Genomic DNA, 21151 nt, shown 5'->3' on the forward strand with positions numbered 1-21151 from the left:
ATACACCGAAACAATAAGTTTGCTTGTTTTGGTGAGTGTTTTTTTTCTTCCCCACAGGTGTTGTCCAGGGAATTGTTACAGGAATTCGAGGATTGTGTAATGGCCTCGGGCCTGCTCTGTACGGATTTGTATTCTTCCTCTTCCATGTGGAGCTGAATGACCCACCTCTGGCCCTGAATACAGAAAAGACCACTGCCATGCAGGATCCTGGTGATGCAGTAAGTATGCGCTTATAATGTGCATTATTTAATTCTAGTCTTTTGACTAAGTAATGCCTTCTGTTTTGTTATTCTTTCTATTAATATTGTTGTGAATAATGAAATGGAGGAGTACCATGAATCAATATAGGAATTAGATACCAGACACTCTCAGCCACAGCTAAAGAGAGATCAGCCCAGAAAATAGAAAACCCCTGCACTTTGCCTGAGAACATTTCTTCATGTCACCTGTCTCATGATACTGATCCACTTTGCTTGATCTTTCAACTGAACAGTATTCTGACATGCTAACTTCATATACACATCTCGTCACTTGTTTCAAAATTGAGAATCTCCAGTGGATGATATTACAATATTTCATGATGTACTAGTCGGAGAAGCTACCAAACTAAAGATCCCGATGGGGAATCCTCAGACATCTAACTCTGTTATTTTGGAGACTTTGGAACCAAGGGTCCCAAAAGACAGCGTCTCACTCTTTGTTTCAGGGTTGTTAGGTGTCAGCCATGTAGAAATATCTGACTGTTGCAACAGACATGGTGGGCACTCTTAAAAAAAATGTTAAGTGCAAATCACCTGACAAAGTCACAGCCTTATTTAGTAATCGTGTCAGCAGCGATATAGCATTTCTGCATCTCTAGGGCAATTTATTTTACCCTTTTATGGAGGAGTGGCAACTCAGCTCTCATTCTCAGACATTTCTTCATCAGAACCACACAAATATAATTGTGCTTTTGCAATACTTGGGGACTTCCCTCAGGGCAAAAATATTTTCTCTCGTATCTTGTCAGCATCTTCAGTTTATAGGGCCAATTATTGACACTCTTCAGCTCAGAGCTTTCCCTCATTGGAACCGGTCTATTCAGATCTTTTCAATGGTCACTGAGTTCAGATGTTCTTGACATCAGCTTGCTAGGTCTTTGTTTCATCTGTTAGATCATATGGTGTCTTGAATTTTCCTTATTCCTTTGTCTTGTCTTTGAATGAGACTAATGCAGTGCTGTGGATGCAATGGAATCAGTATGTTGAAAGTCTAAATAATGTTGTGACACTTCATTGTCCTGTACCCCAGTCTCTGCTGTGGTGGGCAGGTAGCTCCAATACAGCAGTGGGTTATCTGTTCAGATCTGTGCTTCATCAGTGGTCATTAGCTACAGATGCATCTCGTCAGAGGTTAAGTGGTCATCTGTGGAATCGGTCAATAAATGGCCTTTGATCCAGGAATGACTCAAACCTGCATATCAGTCATCTGGCTTTGAGTGATAGAATTTGCTCTAAATGCTTTTTTTCTACCTCTGGTGTGCACTGTGAAGGTCCAGATCCTAATGTACAACACAAATGCAATGTTCTGTCGGAACAAGCAGAGATGTGTGGGGTTGCTACAGAAATGCAAGGAAGATGTGTGTATTTGAAATTAGGCGGTTGACCAGAAAATTGGGCAATCTGCTGCTCATCTGTTGGGTACAGAGAATCTTGTGTTAACCTCCTGACCAACTGGGTTCTGTAAACCACAAATAGTAACTTCATAGGAGCCGAGTCTAAATTGTTTGAGCTGTTTTTTTACCAGTCACAACAATAAATGCTATCTTCTTTGCTCCCTGGAGCTTCAGAAGGAGGAATCTCTCAGAAATGCTTTGATATTTCCACAGATGTTTTCAATACATTCATGTTTGCATTGTATTATGCTATTCTTGCTTGCCCGTTGCGATCAAGGATTCTGAAGCTGAAAGACTTGTGGAAGGTCTGCGTTCTTTTGATTGCACTCGCCTGGGCCAGGATGCCATTGAATTTGAATCTACTGTAGATATGTCTTGAAAGCAAACTGCTCCACCCCAATCTGGACACTGCCAATAGCTTGGAACTAGAGAGTTTATTACTTGCCTTCTATGATCTTCCAGCTGAATTCATAGAGATTTTACTAGCTGATAGACGTCCTTCCAGTAGGACAGGGTATTCACGTAGAGGGACTTAAGTGGATTGGTGTTGCTCTCATATGATTCCACCTTTGTGCAAATTACCATTGTTCCGTTTGTAGTTTTGTTAGCCCAGAAATAATGTGATAGAGGTACATATAGATCTGACCGATGAACTGCAATTTGGGCCGCTACAGCAGTAGCATAATTTTGATGCACCTTCATTTTCTGAACGGACAGATCTTTTGCTAGCTGCTCATAATTCTGAGTAGTGATAAGGGCCGTCATAAACTGGACTTCTAGAGCTCTCAGTTTATTCAACTGCTTGTCTTGTTCTAACGTTATTCTATGTTGTTTGTTAATCAAATAACTAAGGGTCTGCCCCCGCACCCCAGCCTTAAAGGCATCCCAAATCATACCATTTGAGGCAGATCCGCGATTAAATTAGAAAAACTCAACTATCCATTTAGACATTTGATCCTGATAAAGAGGGTCAAGCAATAACCGTCGCTCAAATGTCCAAGTTTTTTTAAAAGGTCTAAACATTGTGTCTACCTCTAATTCCATAATAATAGGGTTATGATCAGATATTATTTTTGGTTGGATGTTGATCTGAGCATTAGACAACAATTCTAAAGAAGTAAAAAAAAAAAAAAATAGTCGGACATGTTTCTGATGAGGGGCAGAGAAAAAAGTGTACCCGGGGTCGTTAGGTCTTTTCAACCACCAGACATCAACTAAACCGAAATCATTAAGAAGACCCTTGGTGGCCTTGAAAACCTTTTGTCTTTTTCCCTTTATATTTCATGTTGCTACTAATATTCTCATCTCCTTGCAAATGTAAATTGAGGTCTCCACACAGGATTATAGGGGAGGGCCATAAAGCCAGTTCAATACTGATGTCTTTCAACATTTCAGGGTCGTCAGCGTTAGGCCCATATATCGAGCACAAAGTAAAAAGAAGACCATCTATCATCACCTCAATAATGGCCAACCGACCGAATTGATCAATCTTAATACGGTTACACTCACCCCATCCATATTTTTTTAAAATTGCAACACCCCTTGTGTTTGACCCTTGTCGAGTACAACAAACTAGCTCTAAGCCAAGATCTTTAGGACAGGCCCTATTATTCCATGCTATATGCGTTTCCTGAATACATAGAACTTCTACCCTCATTGTTTTAAGTATCTGAGCTATCATCTCTCTTTTATTCCTGTTATTCAGCCCACACACATTCCATGAACAGATAGCAAATGTACCCATCTTTAATCAAATCTAGCTTTATCAAGGTTGTCAGGCCAATTGAATCTCGACTCCAAATAATAACATGCTTAAAACTTGCTTTCTCCAGAGACTCTCCCAAAAAAGTTATTCGTAAGAGCAGCTTACCGAACCAAAACATGTCTTGAGCCTTTACTGGTCCCACCGTTGTGCCGCTATATTGCCCATGTTCCTTGTCCCATACCCTCCCCCCACCCCCCTTCCCCACTGCAACCCCTATCCCCCGCACCCCCCTATGAACCCACCCAAAGAGGACCAAAGGACTGACTAGTCCCTATTATTGATGGAGAGAGAGGATAAAGCACCCTCCCGCTCCCCTACCTCCCTATCTGACTGCGTAAATATAGAACTACTTTTGCTAAACTCACTGACCATTACAGTGTCCCCAAAAATTCCTTCGTAGCTAGCTCAGAGGTGAAGAATGACGTTTTATCCTTAACTATGACTTTAAGCTTAGCCGGGTTTAGTAAATAGGCTTGTGCCCCTTTCGCTTGCAGAGGTGGAATTAATTGGCGCAAATGCCATCTAAGCTGTACTGTTGTCTGACAATAGTCAGGACTCATGAAAAACTCACACCCTTTAGCTCTCCGCTTACGATTGGGGCGAGCTAGGTCATATAGATGCTCACGCAGTAAGAAGTTATTAAGACAGATCAAGAGTGCCCTAGGCTTAGTCGCTACCCATCTAGAACCTGCCCTTATCTGAAAGGGTAATCTATTAACCCTCTGCAGCTCAAGCTCCCATTTCCAATTAGTTAAATCAGGAAAAGCCTCCATTAATAGTTCGATCATAAATTGCTGAATGTCATTCCCTTCCAACCCCTCGGGGACACCAAGTACACGCAGGTTATTTCTTCTTGACCTGTTTTCAATGTCAATTAGCTTCGAGTTTATGTCATTATGTGTTGATTGAGGGGCTGACACATCAGCCTTCTGAACTACCATCACATCCTCTAATGAAGAGATTCTAAATTCAGCTTCTCCTATTCTGGCTGATAGCTCCGAGCAAGATTTAGCCACGCGCCGCACCGTATTTTGTAGTTTGCGTACTGCCCCCTGAACCCGGAGACTCTCAGCCTTTGTCTCCTCTCTATGTGACATAATGGCATGATATATTGTCGATAGTGTCACCGCATTATCAGATTCTTCCAAGATAAAATTTGGGTCTACAGTGGTGTTGCTTTGTAGCGTGGCTTGTCGTGCTAAATGGGGGTCAGTATAAGAGTCTAAACTTGGTGATCCATCATTAGTTGTCACTTGCCCCAGCAAGAAATCAGCAGGGCGAGGCAAGTCTTGCACCTTTCGTACCGTGCCTCCCCCTTCTTGTAGTGATGTACTCAACTCCTCCTCGATTGGGACGGAACTCGTACCGCTTCTGTCATCCGCCTAATCAAGATCCAAACTTTCCCCTTCTTACACAACTGAAACATCTGACATAGAGTAGAATTTGGCCCCAGAGCCACAGGAGTCCACCTCTATGGCGGTTTCTGCTATAATGGGATGATTATCAGCAGCCAGATCACCAATTTCCACAGTCATTAGGCCAGCAAGGTCATGGGACTTATTAAACAGTGGCTCGACATTACTTCCTACCCTAGGATTTGTAGGATCGCTAAGCGAGGATGAAGTAGGGCGAACCGCTGTGCCACTTGCTGCCATTTTTGCTGTGTCTAGCATACTAACAGGTGTTCCCTTGCCCTGGCTCTTGCTCATCGGTGTCAGCAGGGTCTGACTTTGACTCCCATTTATATTAGTGCTGGTGACCTGCTTCTTTTTCTTAAAAATCCCCGCCACTGCAATTCTTGAGCCTGATCCAGACAGCACCACCGGCCCCTGATTGGGCAGGGCGTCAGATAGCCCTTTGAGGCCGGATTCACTAGTAGAGCGAGAGCTTTCCTGTAATGATGAGAGTACACCAGCCAAATCCTGATTGGGAGGTATTTGTTCTGCATTTGGAGTAATAATCGCGGTTACGGAAGCGGCAGCAGCTGCGAGCATCTTTGGTCTTTTAGGAGCACTGAAATTAACATTTTTGGGCCTCATAGTTAAGGATTCGTTAGTCCTGTCCCGGGTTTCCGTAGCCCAGAGACGCCTCAGCGTGCAACTAGTCTCTTCTCCAGGGGACCGGAGACCAGTCTCGAGTTCAATGCTGCGCCTACTAACGCCAGCGCCAATGCCAAGACGGAGGAAGCCGACACCAGCAAACAAACGGCGTCTAAGGGGAGAGGTATCAAGCAGCTGTACCAGCCACAACATAACCCCTTCCCCCAGCCCACGCTACTGACCACGGAGAACAATAGGCGCCGCAAGATTGCCAGCGGTCCTGCAGCCCCCCCAGTCTCTGCTCCCAGTTTCACTCACGTTTCGCTTCAGTCCGCTTCGATCCGCTACACTCCGCTCAGCCTTCAACGCTGTAGATCAAAACAAGCAACAAGTAAGTCAGAACTCTATTCCATCCATAGCGTTTTTGTTTGCCGTCAAAGACGCTCACTCCATACCACCATTCTTCCAGACCGGATCACAACACGGTCAGAAAGACAGCAGGTGGACAGAACTGAGCCGCAGCTCCGGCCGCCTCAACTCCGCTCACGGTTTTCACGAGCCGCTTCGCTTTGCTTCTATCAACTTTGGGTTCTTTCCATGAAAGTGTCTATGCCGTTTTTTACGCCGCCCTCACCGAACCACCCTGCTTACAACCTCATGATAATCCTGACACAGGCGGGAGGCGGCAGGACCGGATCACAACACGGTCGGAGAGACAACAGGAACTGAGCCGCAGCTCCGGCCGCTGCAGCTCCGGCCGATTCAGCTCCGGCCGATTCAGCTCCATTCACGGTTTTCATGAACCGCTTCGCTTCAGTCGGGTTTGTCCGTGACAGTATCTTTTGCCGTTTTTTCGCCGCCCTGCTTGCGACCACACAATCATCCTGAAACAGGCGGGAGGCAGCAGGTAAGCCGGGCGATCCGCATTTCATCCGTGTTATCACAGGGAGGGGGGGGGGGGGGGAGTCCTGGAGAGGGCTACAATCCATCTCACTCGGACACTGCCGCGTCCGCCATCTTGGTGCCATAGTCATTTCTTTCCTGATATGTATTTATTTACATTCAAACTTTTCACCACGTCTTCTGTTTTTAACCTTTTCACTATATTTTCTTATACTATTTAGTCAGAGCCATTAGACTTGGGTGGTAGCATTAAAACAAGTGCAAACGGTATCTGCTCTATTTTAGTACTACCACCGTTTAGGAATGAGGTGCACATTTCATATGCATTTGTTTTGTTCAGGTACTTGCAATCAGTTTGTTTTTATGTGGTTGGAATTGTACATGCAAAATATAGAGCGCAAAATTAACAGATGCAAAATAGGTGCAAAAACACATAATTGATACAGTGGGTTGTTCTGAAGCTTTACTCAACAAAACTAAGTTGACCATACCAATTGCCAAATTTTGTGTAGTTTCATCAAGCAGCACCAGAATTATTAGTATATTAAAATATTTTCAATGCAAACTGTAGTTTAACAATAGCTACGTATTTAAAATCGTGATTTCATTTCAAAATAGATGCATACATTTAAAAAAAAATCTAATTTTGATCACCTTCCCTAAACTACTGATTCGCTATCATTAACGCTGTAATAGTAATGTGTGTATATATAATTTAGGACACAGGAACCTGTAAAGTTCTGTATAAAAGCCTGTGTCTAATTTCCTTATGACAGTCCACGAGTGACGCAACTATTCGCCTGTAATACATTGTGGTAGCCCCTCAACTGTAATAACTTATTCAACTGAACCTAATATCTTTTTAAAACAATTATCTAAATGCTTCTTGATGCATTTAATTTTTCACTAGAATTTTACCTAAAGTTCTTTACATGTGCAATCATCACTCTTTCATATGAAGGAAGCAACACACTAAGGATTTAAGCTATTTGTGTGAAAAGAGGTGGTAAAAGAAAGTATTATAAGGAAGAAAGTACCCCTGACATATTGTAGAAGGATATCGCAAGTCACCTCCGAGTTCCATGTCTTTATTAGGAACTCTGCCTGCTACCTCGTTGCTCTAATTGGTTGCAAAACTCCTCGGTGACTTATAATAACCTTGTGCTGTACAGCAGGGAGTACTTTATCCCATATAAAATATGTAATAATATAATAAAGCATAATATCGTGTAAGCCTACAATCCCAATATAAAATAAAATTGCCTTTAGCTACCGTATAATACACGGGATCCCTGTTTAAAGGCTTCTCCCTAATATTTATGATCTGCGACTTGTGATAGACCCAGTTGCCAATTATAAAGCAATGTCAGAACTCAACTGTAATAACTTATTACAGTAGAGTTCTGATGTCACAAGCCCTTCTGCCACTGCCAGCAACCGAGGGGAAAAAGCAGGTCAGGCCAGACTGCATAGTTAAAGCAGTTGTATATAGGGCAAAAAAGAAACCTGCATTTTCTTTCTTTTCTCCTGCTCTCTTTCTAGCTGTACAGTGACAATCAGAAAGGAGATATTTTTGCCAACATGTTAATTTTTGCACTTCTTAGGTAATTATAGAATAGGTAGAATCTTTTTTTCATTTTTCATCACATTCCTTGCAACTACGCCTTTAAAAAAAAGGAAAACTGACTTGTATTAAACTGATTCTAATATCTTCTTGCAGCAAATATCGAACAGTTTTTTATGTGTTTCATTTTGCGCTAGAGATTCTATTTAAATTCTTCATGTTTGCAAGCATGCGCTCTATTTAATATGAAAGCGCTATGTATGAAGGATTTAAGTGGTTTGTGGGAAAGGTGGTGATATTACCATGTATTAGAAGAGAGTACATATATACCCTATGCCGCACATAATAAGGATAAGTCACCTCGGAGTTCCATAACTTTCGGCTTCATTTCTCTATATGGTCATGGAACTTCTCAATGACCTGCAATGCTCTTATAATGTACAACAGGAGGTACTTTATCCCATATATTATAGTTGAGTTGTGACTTCTCTAGCCCCTTAGCTGCTGAGGCTGCTCATCCCCCTCAGCCGTCCCACCAACTACTGCGCCTTTTAAAAAAAATATATAAACGTTTGGGGTACTTCATATGTTTTTTTTCCTCAGAAGGTGTCCAGGCCAAATTTGTGTCTGTTTTGCCCACTTGTTGGGGATTCTATAGTTCCCTACGGCTTGTGGATTCCCCTGGAGGGAACTGAAAGTATAACCAAAAAAAGCAACATTTTGGGTGGTTTTTGTTTTTTCTAGAAAGGTTTGTTCTGCTAAAATCATCATCTTCCCAGCTTTCAGGAACAAGCAATTTTGTTAAGTGGTTGATATTTGTTATTTTTTTAAATAGTTTTTACCCTACTTGCAGTTTGTGTTGGAAATGGGTGTGAAAGCCTTGGAGAACCCACAAAGCTTCAGCAAATGGGTCCTTATATGTAGACCACTCATGGTTTCCCCAAAGAAACTAATAGTTGAATTGAATAATAGAAATTAGTAGAAAAATATAGCCATGGTTGACCTTGTTTTCATCAGTAATTTTGTGCCCTGCTGGTCGATTTATACAAGTAAAAGTGATGTACCATTTTATCCATTAAACCCAACTGGTTGCAGATTCATATTGTTTGTGAAAAAATAGGAGATACCCATAGCCGGCAACTGAGTTGCAGCTTTTAACAATATTTCATTGCAGTTGATAATAACAATTGTTCTATCATTCTATGTGCTCACACTTTTCCTAATAAAAACATACCTTACTTGTGTGGGTAGGTCTTTGACCCATGGCAGGATAGGCTCAAAAACTTAACGTGGAGAATTTTTTTTTTCATCATAAACACTGATCCATTTTGGCGGTCAGTAACTGCGGTGTTTAGGCCCAGACTTGGCCGCCACTGAGGTAAACCTACTAAACCCAGACATTACTGAAAAGCAGAATCCCTGGGGAGGCCAGAGGGGTGTGACGTGAATGGAGTCCGCTGGGTATACTCTGACACGTTGGCAAAGAATATGCAGTTTCCTCATTTCATTGAGGCAAAGTTCCAGAATCTGCAGGGATAAACACAATTCTCACCACCCAGCATTCCCACATTTCTAATACAAACAGTCACTCCTCATGCCTCCCATCTGCGTTAACCCCATCTCACCCCTGGATGGACATACTGTTCACGTCCAGTGCATTGCTGCATTATTGTGATGGGTGTGAAGAGTTCGTCCACCGCATTGAAGTGGCTAGTCACCTGTAATAATGAAATGACCCATCTTCTCAATTGTAACAACTAATTACAGTTGAGTTGTGATGTCATAATGCCTGCTACCTAAAAATTAACTCTTATTTACATAAACAACATGTTTATTTTTTACATATAGTTAATGAGGCAAGAATAATCACGCTGCATGTTGCTTCTGATTCAGAAAAACGTAATCAAATCCATTAAACACCTTCTTATATGTTTTTGTAGTAAATTACTTCCTATTATGGGGTGTTTAATTTTGCACCACATGTCTACGACGATGCTACCATTTTCATATAAAGTAGAAAGACTCCAAGATTTTTAACAGTTTGTGGGATGTGACACCAAGATTTTAAACAGTTTGTGGGACGAGTGCTGGGGAAGCACGGATTATACAGAGTAGAATATTTTCTGCTGTGCACTATACGGATATTAAAGCTACATCGGAGTTCTAAGACGAAATACAAGAACTCTGCCTTCGTCCTCTTTCCTCGATTTGCTTAGATTTTTATAGAGCGCGGACAATTGTCTCTGCACTAAAGGAGGAAGGAACTGAGAGAATAAAATTAGATTTTAGTGAAAAGCCAGGTTTTTGAAACTTTGTGGAAATTCCAGAGAGAGTGGGCATGAAACTCTTTGGCCACTTGTAATATCCATACTATGTACAGTAGAGGTATTTTATCCTATTTAGAATATTACACATTTTAATATACCAAAAGTTTTACATATCTTTCTAGACACTGGGGAACCAGGCATGATTTTTTTATTTTAGATTACCCTGTGGTGTTACAGACCTATTCCACCTTGTCAGATATTATATCTTTCTGCTCTCCATCAAACATAACGTGAGTTTAAGTCTTCAAAATGGTATGGGGTAGAGGCAAATCGAGAAAAATTAGAGCTGCAACCTGCTGATGTATGGTATTTTTATTTATTTATTATGAATTCTAACTTTGTTTTTTGTTAGTATGTTCTTGATGCCGTTGCCATGTTTTTTGTTGGGTCAAACTCATAGCAGATAATCAAACAAACATTCTTTGGCCTAATGTGTCTGATGGTATCAGCAGCCTATGCCTGAAAAGTACTTGTAGATTCTGCCTGCTTGTTCCCCCTTGTTAATAAACTTTTGTTTCTCTTGCAGCGCTCTATTATCCCCGGGCCTCCTTTCCTGTTCGGGGCATGCTCAGTTCTTCTGGCTTTCCTAGTGGCCTTATTTATCCCTGAACATGGCACCCGCTCACATTCATCCAAAAGCAACACGGCCAGGAAGCACAGCACTAGCACCAGCAACACGTCCGCTGCCATTCCAGAGCGAAGCAGTGACGAGGACATAGAGCCACTGCTGCAGGACAGCAGTGTATGAGGACTTGGATGGTTTCAAAGAGGGACTGTCAAAGCGTCTGCTGGCCTGAGACCCGTGGCCGAGCCCACAGAATGTACCAAAGCTCACAGGTGGAGGAGTAACTAGCTTATTAAATTCTTGTTAGCTCCGTCTTCTTTCCGCGTCGGTACATGAAAACAGTGTAAAGGTTTGAGGCTTGTATTTCTTTGAAATACATTCATAACTGTTACCCTTAAACCTTGATGTTCCACTGTGTACCTGATAATGCGGCGGCTGAAGGAGAGAGTTACAATTTACAAGGTACAATAGGCAACGCGATCAGTTTGTTTGTAGTCCGATTACCGGCTCCAGATACCGAGGTTTACCTTCCTTCCTTCCGATTATGCTCTTAATGAACTCCTGAATTACAGGGAGATGTTGATTTGTCGTGAGAGAGATCGAATGGGAGGGAACTTTGCTCAGGTCAACCTATTATTCCTAATAAAGATTAACAGATATCAATCCCAAATAAAGCGCCTAGTACTTTCAATGCAGGGCCTAGGTATTACCATGTACTAGTGTATTGGCTGATCAAATGAATTATGAAAAACGTCAACTGCAAATGAAGGTCAGCACGCATCAGATTCTGGCCTGAAGTGGTGCACAATACAAGGGCATTCAGAGCATCCTTGTTCTGCTCTGTTCAACTGGGGCCTCTTGCTAAATACTTATTTATCACTACACACTTCCATTCACTATGTACATTCCTAATTTAAGTGACTAGTTACATTGGTACAAATTGAGTTTGCCTTCGGGTTTCTCGGCCTGTATCTCCATTTGCTATATTTTTCGGTTTCTTTACTGCCATACAAATCAGGGTATCTCCCTATTTGCAACCGCCTTAATTCCTATTTGGTAAACATTTCTAGTAAATCATATATATCCTTCATATCAGACAGTGCATTTCATTTTTTTTTAACAAATTAACGTAGCCAACAACAAAAGCAAGATACTTTTTTTATGAGCTCATTGTTTTAGGAAGTGTCCTGTTAATTTAAAATATAGATTATTTTATTAAGATCTGTCATTTCTATGTATATTGCTGACGAGCTACTAGGCCAGTAAAAGAAAAAACATAACAGAGTACTGCTTTAAGTGTTTTTTATGTAAGAAATATCTGTAGATATTTGTAAGGAACATCAATTTTCCTGACGGGGTGCTGTGTAAATCTTGTATTTATTAATGTAACAAGGTTCATGACAGAAAGAGGTATATACAACTTTTTTTTATAAAGGATTATGTATTGACAGAAAAGTTTTTTTTACCAAGAAATCTATTTTGAGACATGTTATGCCTTGAACAAAAATAACCAACGTTTTGTAATATGCTGTTGGTTTTTAAGTTGATAAGCTTCATGGTTCATAATAAATTGGCAAATAAAAATAATTTTCTGATTTTGTGGTGTTTGCGAACAGTGCATGTGGTTTACATTTAATAATGGCCTCTGCACCTACCAGTGAAAGGCATTTACCGTTTCTCTAAATTTTGTATGATTCCTTTGAATATAATGAAGTTTGTGGCAATTGCATTATTTTTTTTAATCTAACAAGTTTTATCTCAATGGATTTTCCAGTCAAAATGTCTTTTTTACTTAATATCGAGACCTGCTTTAGACCCTGAAAAACGAAGTGGCATGAAAAGAGAGCAGAAAGTGCAATCTGCTAGTCCGTTATGTTAAAGAGTAATTTCTATGACCTGGACCAATACATTTTGGTTAGTTAACGCCTTCGATGCGCATGACGGAGCGGTTCCATCATGCGCGTCGGTTGCGCTGTGCGCATGACGGAACTGCTCTGTCATGGCCCCGCCCGCTCAATAGAACCCTCAGCACAGCGCTGTAATCCGCGCCGCGCTGAAGGGGTTAAGTGTGAATGGCAAATAACCATCAACTAACACTGTGTTTTTTACCAAATTCACAACCGAAAAAGATGATCATAAACATCCTCTAGAATCTTTAAACATTGGTAGATTGCTTTCGAATTGGACCAGAGACTCTGGTTTTTACCTTCCTCGAGGAATTGGTTGGGACGCCAAGGACAGAGAGCAGCAAGTGATAGTTTTCTTGGCTTATCTGTTTGCAAGTTCAAAACTTACTTTGGCATCATTCAGACTCCGCATGGTCTAAATCGTTGAGCAATAAATGTATATGACATAGTCCTAAATGGACATCGCCCAGTCCTCATTTCCATCCCTATTGCTAGCAGAAAATCATTTGGCAGCACGCTGAAGTCCTTTATTCACAGTATTATTGCCTTCATCATTCCGATGTTCTCTGTCAGTTACAATGTTATTGAGTTATTAGCCTTTCCTAAAATTGTTACAACCCCCTCTAACTGATTCAACACGAGTAGTTGATCCTCATGATCCAATGTAGCCAATAGGTGCAATGTAATTAGAGCCCCAACTGCCCTGCATCTGTCACACATTCATTTGTCTTCTATGTTTACCAGTGCTTTCTCCATCACTCCGCAGGAGCTGAAGCCAGGCTAATGGACACGTAATAGCTGATATATTTGTGATGGTTACTTAATCCTGCAGATTCCTCACCTTTTCAATATCCTCTTGGCAAGACACAACATGCAGCCTCAAACGCAATGCTAAGATGGGACAAGATCATAGTATTAGTGGTGTCCACCGGCAGTGTGCCTGTAGTTCTGTTTTTCTATGCCTCATCGACTCTGGCTCACATCTCTTATTGGCACTGTACTGGTAAAGTTCCTCCATTTTTGACAGCAGTTAGCTCAAATATCGCTACCTCAAATTCATAGTATAATCCTGTTGCAAATGATGAAAGAAGATTGCCTTGTTGCATGTGTAGGTACTGCCTTTGCGCCATACATGTCACCGCTCAAAATTCGTGTTTACTGACGCAGCCATAGGACTTTAGGATGTGGGAGGCTAATCAATTGTTTGTAAGGACCGAAGGGATACATCGAAGCATTCCTCTTCTACTTCAGGTAAGTCCCCCTCAATAAGGGACGCTCTCTTGATAAATCCACAAAAAAAACACAATAGAAAAGAGATGCCATCTTCCTTGAGGAAATGGTCCTGCTGTCAAGACCATTTGGAGCCTACAATCCATTCCTTTATGCTTAGATTTTTCTCCTTGTCAGATGATGTGTGAGAAGTCATTAAAATGTGTCTGAGTATCTCTAATAAAGGGAATACCAGACCCCAAATCAGTACACACATAATGGTTGGTCTTTTACCATCATATTTGTCTGTAAATCACATTACAATAAAAGGCTTGGCATATAATATACAGATCAGAGCGATTGATAGATAAGACCTCATCATATTTAACCACACATCCTTAACTTGTTAGTCTGTTCCTTACCCTAATGTTGTCATCCAACTTCTGTGGCTTTGTTAGTTTACTAAGCTTTTACTGTCTTGCCATGTATGGTTCCCTTGCATATTTTATGCTGTCATTAGATTAGCAGTTGGATGGAATTCATCCCATCAGCATCATCCATTACCAACTGGTACACGTATCAAAGACTGCTCCTTCACCATTACCTTTATTACTAAAGTAAATTTAAAGTAAAGTAACTTGATTTATTGTTCAATTATTACAAGATCTTTGCAGTAGTAAATTGTTAGACCTGGCATCATTGGCATGAGTCTCTCCTCCATTTTTTTCCGTTTGCCTCCTCTGTTTACGATGTTTTTGCTGGAATATTGCTTTGGGCACTGTGCCACTGCTGATCAGTGCCACAGTGCAAGTGCTCCCTATGTTAAATTGTTACATTGATTGGTGTTACCATGATTGGCTTGGTTGACTTACTGTTCAGACCCTAGTCTAGTGCACTGCGTGTGCCAAGGGCGTGTAAGTTAACTGCTGCTGGTGGGCTTGCAGCACTGGTTGTGCCACCCACAGAAGCAGCGTGTAAAATGTGTCTCAGGCCTGCCATCGCAGAGCCTGTGTGCAGTCCCTGACTGCCATGTCGACTTGGCAAGGAAACCTACTTGCCAGTCTCTAAAACCTTCACTTTGCCACATTTCAGACACCTCTATGGTAGGCCCTAGGGCTGGGTGCATTGTGGGTAAAAGGTAGGTCATGACCTGATGTGTGTGGCATGACCTAATAGTGAATTACAGCCATTTTCGTTTTTCACTATTGAAGGGCTACCTGCCTCCAATAGGCCAGAATGGGCAGACTGATTATTAACTCCATTATAATCTATCTGACTCAGGGAGCATGGTAGCAGGTCGAGTTTAGTATCCCTGAACACAGAATTTAATAACACACCCTTTAGGATGGATGGTTTTTAAATTCTGTGTTTGAAAATAGCCCTTTTAGAAAGTGGCTATTTTCTTGTCTAACTTTCCACCGGTCTCTGCTGGTTTGGTGTGTGTGTCAGGGGCTGGGTGGCTCCAGAGGTCTGAGTGAGTCAGTGTGGGGTGAATGAGGCATCTACACTTAGAGTGGGGGAAGAGTAGTCCCTGACAGCCTGCCCTGCCTGACACAATGCTGGCTCCACCTCCTGCCGGGCAGCTGAGGACCCTGCCCTGCTCAGTGAATAGGCCAGGTGCCTCTGCCTGGCAACACCCACAACAAACCCAGGATGGGGGGAATTTCCCTGCTTGGACAAAGGGAACAAAGCAGAAAAGGGGTATAAGAGAAGGACCCCTGAACCAAGAACTGAGATCACTTCTGACAAGGAAACCTCTACCAAGGACAAGAAGCCTGCTGATCCAAGGACTTGCCTCCCCCTTCTGCCAGTGTGCTGTTTGCTGGGGGGAACCTGAAGCTGCTTCTTTATTTTTGCCAAGGAACAAGGAGAGAGGAACTTGGTGTGTACTCTCAAAAGCTTGCTAGAAAATCTCCAAGGGCTGGAAGAGTGCCAGCCTCCTGTTGAAGTCACAGGGCCAAAGGACTTCACCCTCTACTGAATTGCTGGTTGCTGGAAAGTGTTATTTCCAGTGCACAGGGGAAATCTGCAGTCTCGACGTCGCCGACGCCGCCGAATCCAGCTCGACATCGTGAGTAACGGCTCCAGTGTTCCGAGCCTTCGCCGCCGGCCGCCGGGCCCAATCGACGCCAGTAGCGTCGCCAGGAGTAGTGAGTATCGGCTCCAGCTCCCAGTGACCCCGTCTTGACGCCGGTATCGACGCCAGTGAGTAGTGAGTATCGGCTCCAGCTCTAAGCGACCCCGTCTCGACGCCGCTGCTGATCGCATCGACTCGACGCCGTGAGCGCTGCTCCGGCCCGACACCTCTCGACGCCGCTGTGGATCGACCCGAATCCGAGGCACGATCGACGCCGACCTCGACGCCGACATCTCGACACTGTGGATCATCGTTTTCTTCATTCCCAAAGGTACTGTGTTTGTGGGTTCTGTTGCAACTTCAGGCTCGACGTAGCGCTCCTCGTGGTCGACGCCGAACCTTGGGAATATCGTAAACTCGACGTCGTGTGACTCCTGTGGGGGTTACATTGTTGCCAAGAACTGTGTTTCAGAAGAATACTTACTTTTGTTGCTAAAGAACTATTTGCTAAGAAGAAACTTTACCTGAACTATTATTTTTCCTTCCAAAGAGTATTTATTAAGATTGTGGTATATTTTTGTTCGGTATTTGGTCTTGTGCTAAGCCTTATATAAAAATACTATTTTTATAATAACTCCTGTGTTGTGTCCATTTGTAGTGTATTCACTTTATTACTCTATGTGGTCATAAATGCTTAACACACTGCCTCTGAGATAAGCCTGTCTGCTCTGCCAAGCTACCAAGGGGGTAGCAGGGGTTATCTGAGTGTGTAATCCCCTTGCCCTGACTAGAGTTGGTAGGTCCCTATTTGTCAGAAGTGTATACCTCTGCCAACTAGAGACAGCCGGTTCTAACATTGGTGGTCAGCGGTGAGGATTGAACTTTGCATTTATGACTCATGTGCAGTGATTAGTGTACGCTACATAGTGAAAGCAGACCATAGCGCAGCCACAATCTGTTTTGGTAGGATATTCCATTTTTGTTCTCCGCTTTCCTGGAGCTTATTTTTTTAAACACTGCCAGTTTTGACCATGGAGGATGCCGGAGCTGCTGCACCTGCTGAGAGTGTTGTGGGGGAATTTGATAAAAAATTGATAAATAAGTACAAGAAAAAGGAGCTAGAGCAATTTTGCAAGCAGTTTAAAGTTCCTACCACAGGTCTCAGAGTGAGAGACGACTTCCTTAAAGCACTGAAGGCCTGGTTAGAGGCCAGAGATCCCTCTGATCCGGGGGTGGTACCGGAAGAGGAAGAGGAAGAGGACATGAATGGGCACGTGTCATCTCCCGGCAGCAGTGTTTCCTCTAAGAGCGTTTCTCCTGAAGAGTTGGAAGACAGGGAGAAGGAGAGGGAATACAAGTTAGAGGTGGCAAAACTTAAATTAGGAGGGCAGTTGGAATTAGAGAATGTAAGAAGCAAAAGGGAAGCTGAAATGGAGAGCAAAAGATTAGATTTTGAAAGAGAGAAATTAGCGTTTGAACGTGAGAAGATGGTGAGGGAGATGGAGCTTAAAACTAAGAGTTTAGAGTTGAATCCCTCTGGTGGCAGCACTCCATCTGTGCCTGCAGAAAGTAGGTTTTATTTTCCCAAAGATGTGATAAAAGATTACAGTAGAAATGAGGATATTGGTCAGTGGTTTAAAGCATATGAGTTAGCATTGTTGGCCCACCGGGTCCCTGAGAAAGATTGGGGAGCGGGGTTGTGGGGTCGCTTTGTCAATGAAGGGAGAGATACCTTGTTGGACATGCCTGCTGAGGATAGGATGTCTTATACTCATATGAAAGATGCTTTAATGTTGAGGTATGGCTTAACTCCAGAAAAGTACCGACAAACCTTTAGAGAATGTAAGAAGTTGCCTGGTACTACGTGGGTTGAATATATGTCCTTCTTTTGCAGAGCCATGGATGGTTGGGTAAAGGGTAGCATGGTGGATAGTTATGATGCTCTTTATGATTTGTTTGCATGGGAGCACTTGTCTAATAACTGTTTTCCAGAGCTACGCTAGCACCTTATTGATAGCAAGATATCTAACCCTAGAAAACTTGCTGAGGAGGCGGACCGCTGGGTCAGTACCAGGGTCCACAAGGGTCCAGTGGGAGACTCAGCCAAAGGTGGGCAGGGTCCCCAGCAGAAGAGTGGGGGGGACAGGGGTAAACCGAGGGAGTTTCAGAAAGGGCCCCAAAGTAATCCCCAAGGGAAGGGTTCCCAGCCTCCCCCTGTAAAGAAGCCAGAGGTCCCGACAGGTAAACCTGTTCCCAGGGGCCCAATGACCTGCTACGTTTGTAAGCAGGTGGGACACCGTTATTATGATCCCCAGTGTCCCATGAAGGATTCGAATGCACCGCCGCGTGCACCCCCCCGTCAGGTAGTGAATGTAGCCCTGGGAGGGAGGGAGATGGGTGCCCCCGGTGGGTGGGGTCCCGCAGAAATGTCCCTGGTCTCTTTAGGAGACGTGGAAATGGTCCTTCCAACCCCTCTGCCTAGTAACACTAAGAAATATAGGCAGTGGGTGACCATTAATGGCCATAGGGTGGAAGCTCTCAGAGACACCGGAGCAAGTGTGACAGCGGTCAAGTGTCACTTGGTGTCCAGAGAGCAGGTGGTCCCTCATGCATTCTACCCCGTTGTAGCTGCCGACAACTCACAGAGTAAGTGTGAGGTAGCTCAAGTTCCTTTTGAGTGGGGGGGGGGTCTCAGGTACTCTTCAGGTTGCTGTGAGGCCTGCCATGCCTGTTGATTGTCTCCTGGGCAATGATTTGGAGGACTCCCCTTGGGCTAAGGTGGAGCGAAAAGCGCATCTGGAAATTTTGGGTCTGCCGGAGTGGGTGTGTGCGACCACCCGGTCCATGTCAGCTAGTAAGGGTGTTGATGGGGTCCCGGAGCCTGAAAGTATGGCCCAGGACCCAACCAGGAAGAGAAGAGGCAGGGGGCGCGGGAAACCGTCCCCCATCGTTCCCACGGTCCAGGAGGGAGCAGACCCTCAGGGGGATGCCCAGGAACCTACAGGGGAACAAGTGGCTGAACTGGGAAACCTGCCCGAGCTGACCCATTGGCAGCAGGATGGTGGTCCCTCCAGGGAGGAATTTTGTGCTGAACAGAAAGTGTGCCCTTCTCTTGTGGGTGTGAGGCAGCAGGCCTCAGCCCAAACGACAGGTGATCAGTCAGGATCACATTGGATTCATTGGGAGAACGACCTCCTGTATAGCGAGCCTAAGGCTACTGAGCCTGGGTCAGCCCGTGTGCTGGTGGTACCCCAGCGCTTCAGAGCCTTCCTACTGGGGTTGGCTCATGACGTTCCGTTAGCTGGACATCTGGGGCAGGACAAGACCTATGACAGGCGTGTCACCCATTTGTATTGGCCCCAGATGAGAAAGGATTCAGACATCCATTGTAGTACATGCCAAACTTGCCAGGCAAGTGGGAAAAGTGGGTGGAAGCAGAAGGCTCCCCTCCAACCTTTTCCCGTAGTCAGTACCCCCATTGAGCGAGTGGGGATTGACATTGTGGGGCCACTGGACCCCAAGACAGCCATGGGCAACAGGTTTATCCTGGTCTTAGTGGACCATGCCACACGGTACCCGGAAGCCATCCCTCTCCGCACAGTGACGTCCCCCGTGGTGGGACGGGCACTGATGGGTGTTTTCTCCCGCATGGGGTTCCCCAGAGAGGTGGTGTCAGACCGGGGCACCAACTTCATTTCTAATTATATGAAGTCTCTGTGGAAGGAGTGTGGGGTAACCTACAAGTTTACCACTCATTACCACCCTCAAGGTAATTGGCTGGTTGAGAGATTCAACCGGACCCTAAAAGGAATTATTATGGGTCTTGAAGAACCAATGAGGCGTAAATGGGACGTCCTCTTACCATGCCTGCTGTTTGCTTACCGTGAGGTGCCACAAAAGTCTCTTGGGTTCAGTCCCTTTGAACTTTTGTATGGACACCCGGTAAGAGGACCTTTGAGTCTGGTCAAAGAAGGCTGGGAGCAATCTCCCAGGAAACCTCCCCAGGATGTATACAGTTACATGCTGGCCTTTAGGAACCAGACTCGGCGCTTCAGAGATCTTGCTCAGGCAAATCTGGAGGCCAGCCAGGAAGAGATGAAGCGATGGTACGACCAGAATGCCACTCTGGTTGAGCTTCAACCTGGTCAGAAAGTTTGGGTCATGGCCCCTGTAGAACCTTGTGCGCTCAAGGACAGGTGGACTGGACCATTTGAGGTTGTGGAGAAAAAGAGCGATGTCACCTACTTGGTGGACTTGAAGTCTCCCAGGAACCCCTTGAGGGTCCTGCATGTCAACCGGTTAAAGCCCCACTTAGAAAGGTCCGAAGTGGGCATGCTCCTAGCCACAGATGCTGGAATGGAGGAGGAGAGTGAGCCTCTTCCTGACCTCCTGTGTGCAAAAGAGCAAGATGGGTCAGTGGATGGTGTTGTCCTCTCTGACACACTGACCCTTGAGCAGCAGCAACATTGTCGCCATCTGCTGGGACAATTCCCTGATCTGTTCTCCTTAATCCCTGGTGTCACTCAGTGGTGTGTCCACGATGTGGACACCGGGGACAGTACTCCTGTGAGGCACAAGGCCTACAGGGTGACTGACAAGCTCAGAGCATACATCAAGGAAGAGGTCTCCAGGATGTTTGCCTTGGGGGTGGTTGAGTCCTCTAGCAGTCCTTGGGCCAGCCCAGTGGTCTTGGTCCCAAAGGCTGCAGCGCCTGGTGCTTCACCAGAACTTCCGTTCTGTGTGGATTACCGAGGACTCAATTCGGTCACCAAGACTGACGCTCACCCCATCCCCAGAGCTGATGAGCTCATAGATCGGTTGGGGGCTGCCCGGTACCTTAGTACGTTTGATCTAATGTCTGGGTACTGGCAGATCGCCTTTACCGATGGGGCAAAAGAGAGGTCTGCATTCTCCACACCAGATGGGCACTACCAGTTCCGGGTTATGCCCTTTGGGATGAAGAATGCCCCTGCCACATTCCAGAGGTTGGTCAACCAGGTATTGGCTGGACTGGAGGATTTCAGTGCCGCCTACCTGGACGACATAGCAGTGTTCAGCGCCGGCTGGGAGGAACACTTGCGCCACCTCCAGGAAGTGTTGTTGGCCCTGCGCAGAGCAGGCCTCACAATCAAGGCCAGTAA

The 21151-nt window shown here is 44.4% G+C and overlaps 1 protein-coding gene across 1 annotated transcript in view; it reads left to right on the forward strand.

Annotated features, from left to right (window-relative positions):
• LOC146865902 (solute carrier family 71 member 2-like) overlaps window positions 1-12401 on the forward strand; it is a 271637-nt gene extending 259236 nt beyond the window's left edge. The window contains exons 11-12 of the mRNA XM_085632831.1: window positions 58-218; window positions 10779-12401. Coding sequence (XP_085488957.1) covers window positions 58-218; window positions 10779-11000 — 383 coding nt within the window. The 3' untranslated portion in view covers window positions 11001-12401. The remainder of the gene's footprint in view (window positions 1-57; window positions 219-10778) is intronic.
• Window positions 12402-21151: the final 8750 nt, after the last annotated feature.

Source organism: Triturus cristatus, chromosome 2_1 (assembly GCF_964204655.1).
Source record: "Triturus cristatus chromosome 2_1, aTriCri1.1, whole genome shotgun sequence".
Classification (NCBI taxonomy): domain Eukaryota; kingdom Metazoa; phylum Chordata; class Amphibia; order Caudata; family Salamandridae; genus Triturus; species Triturus cristatus.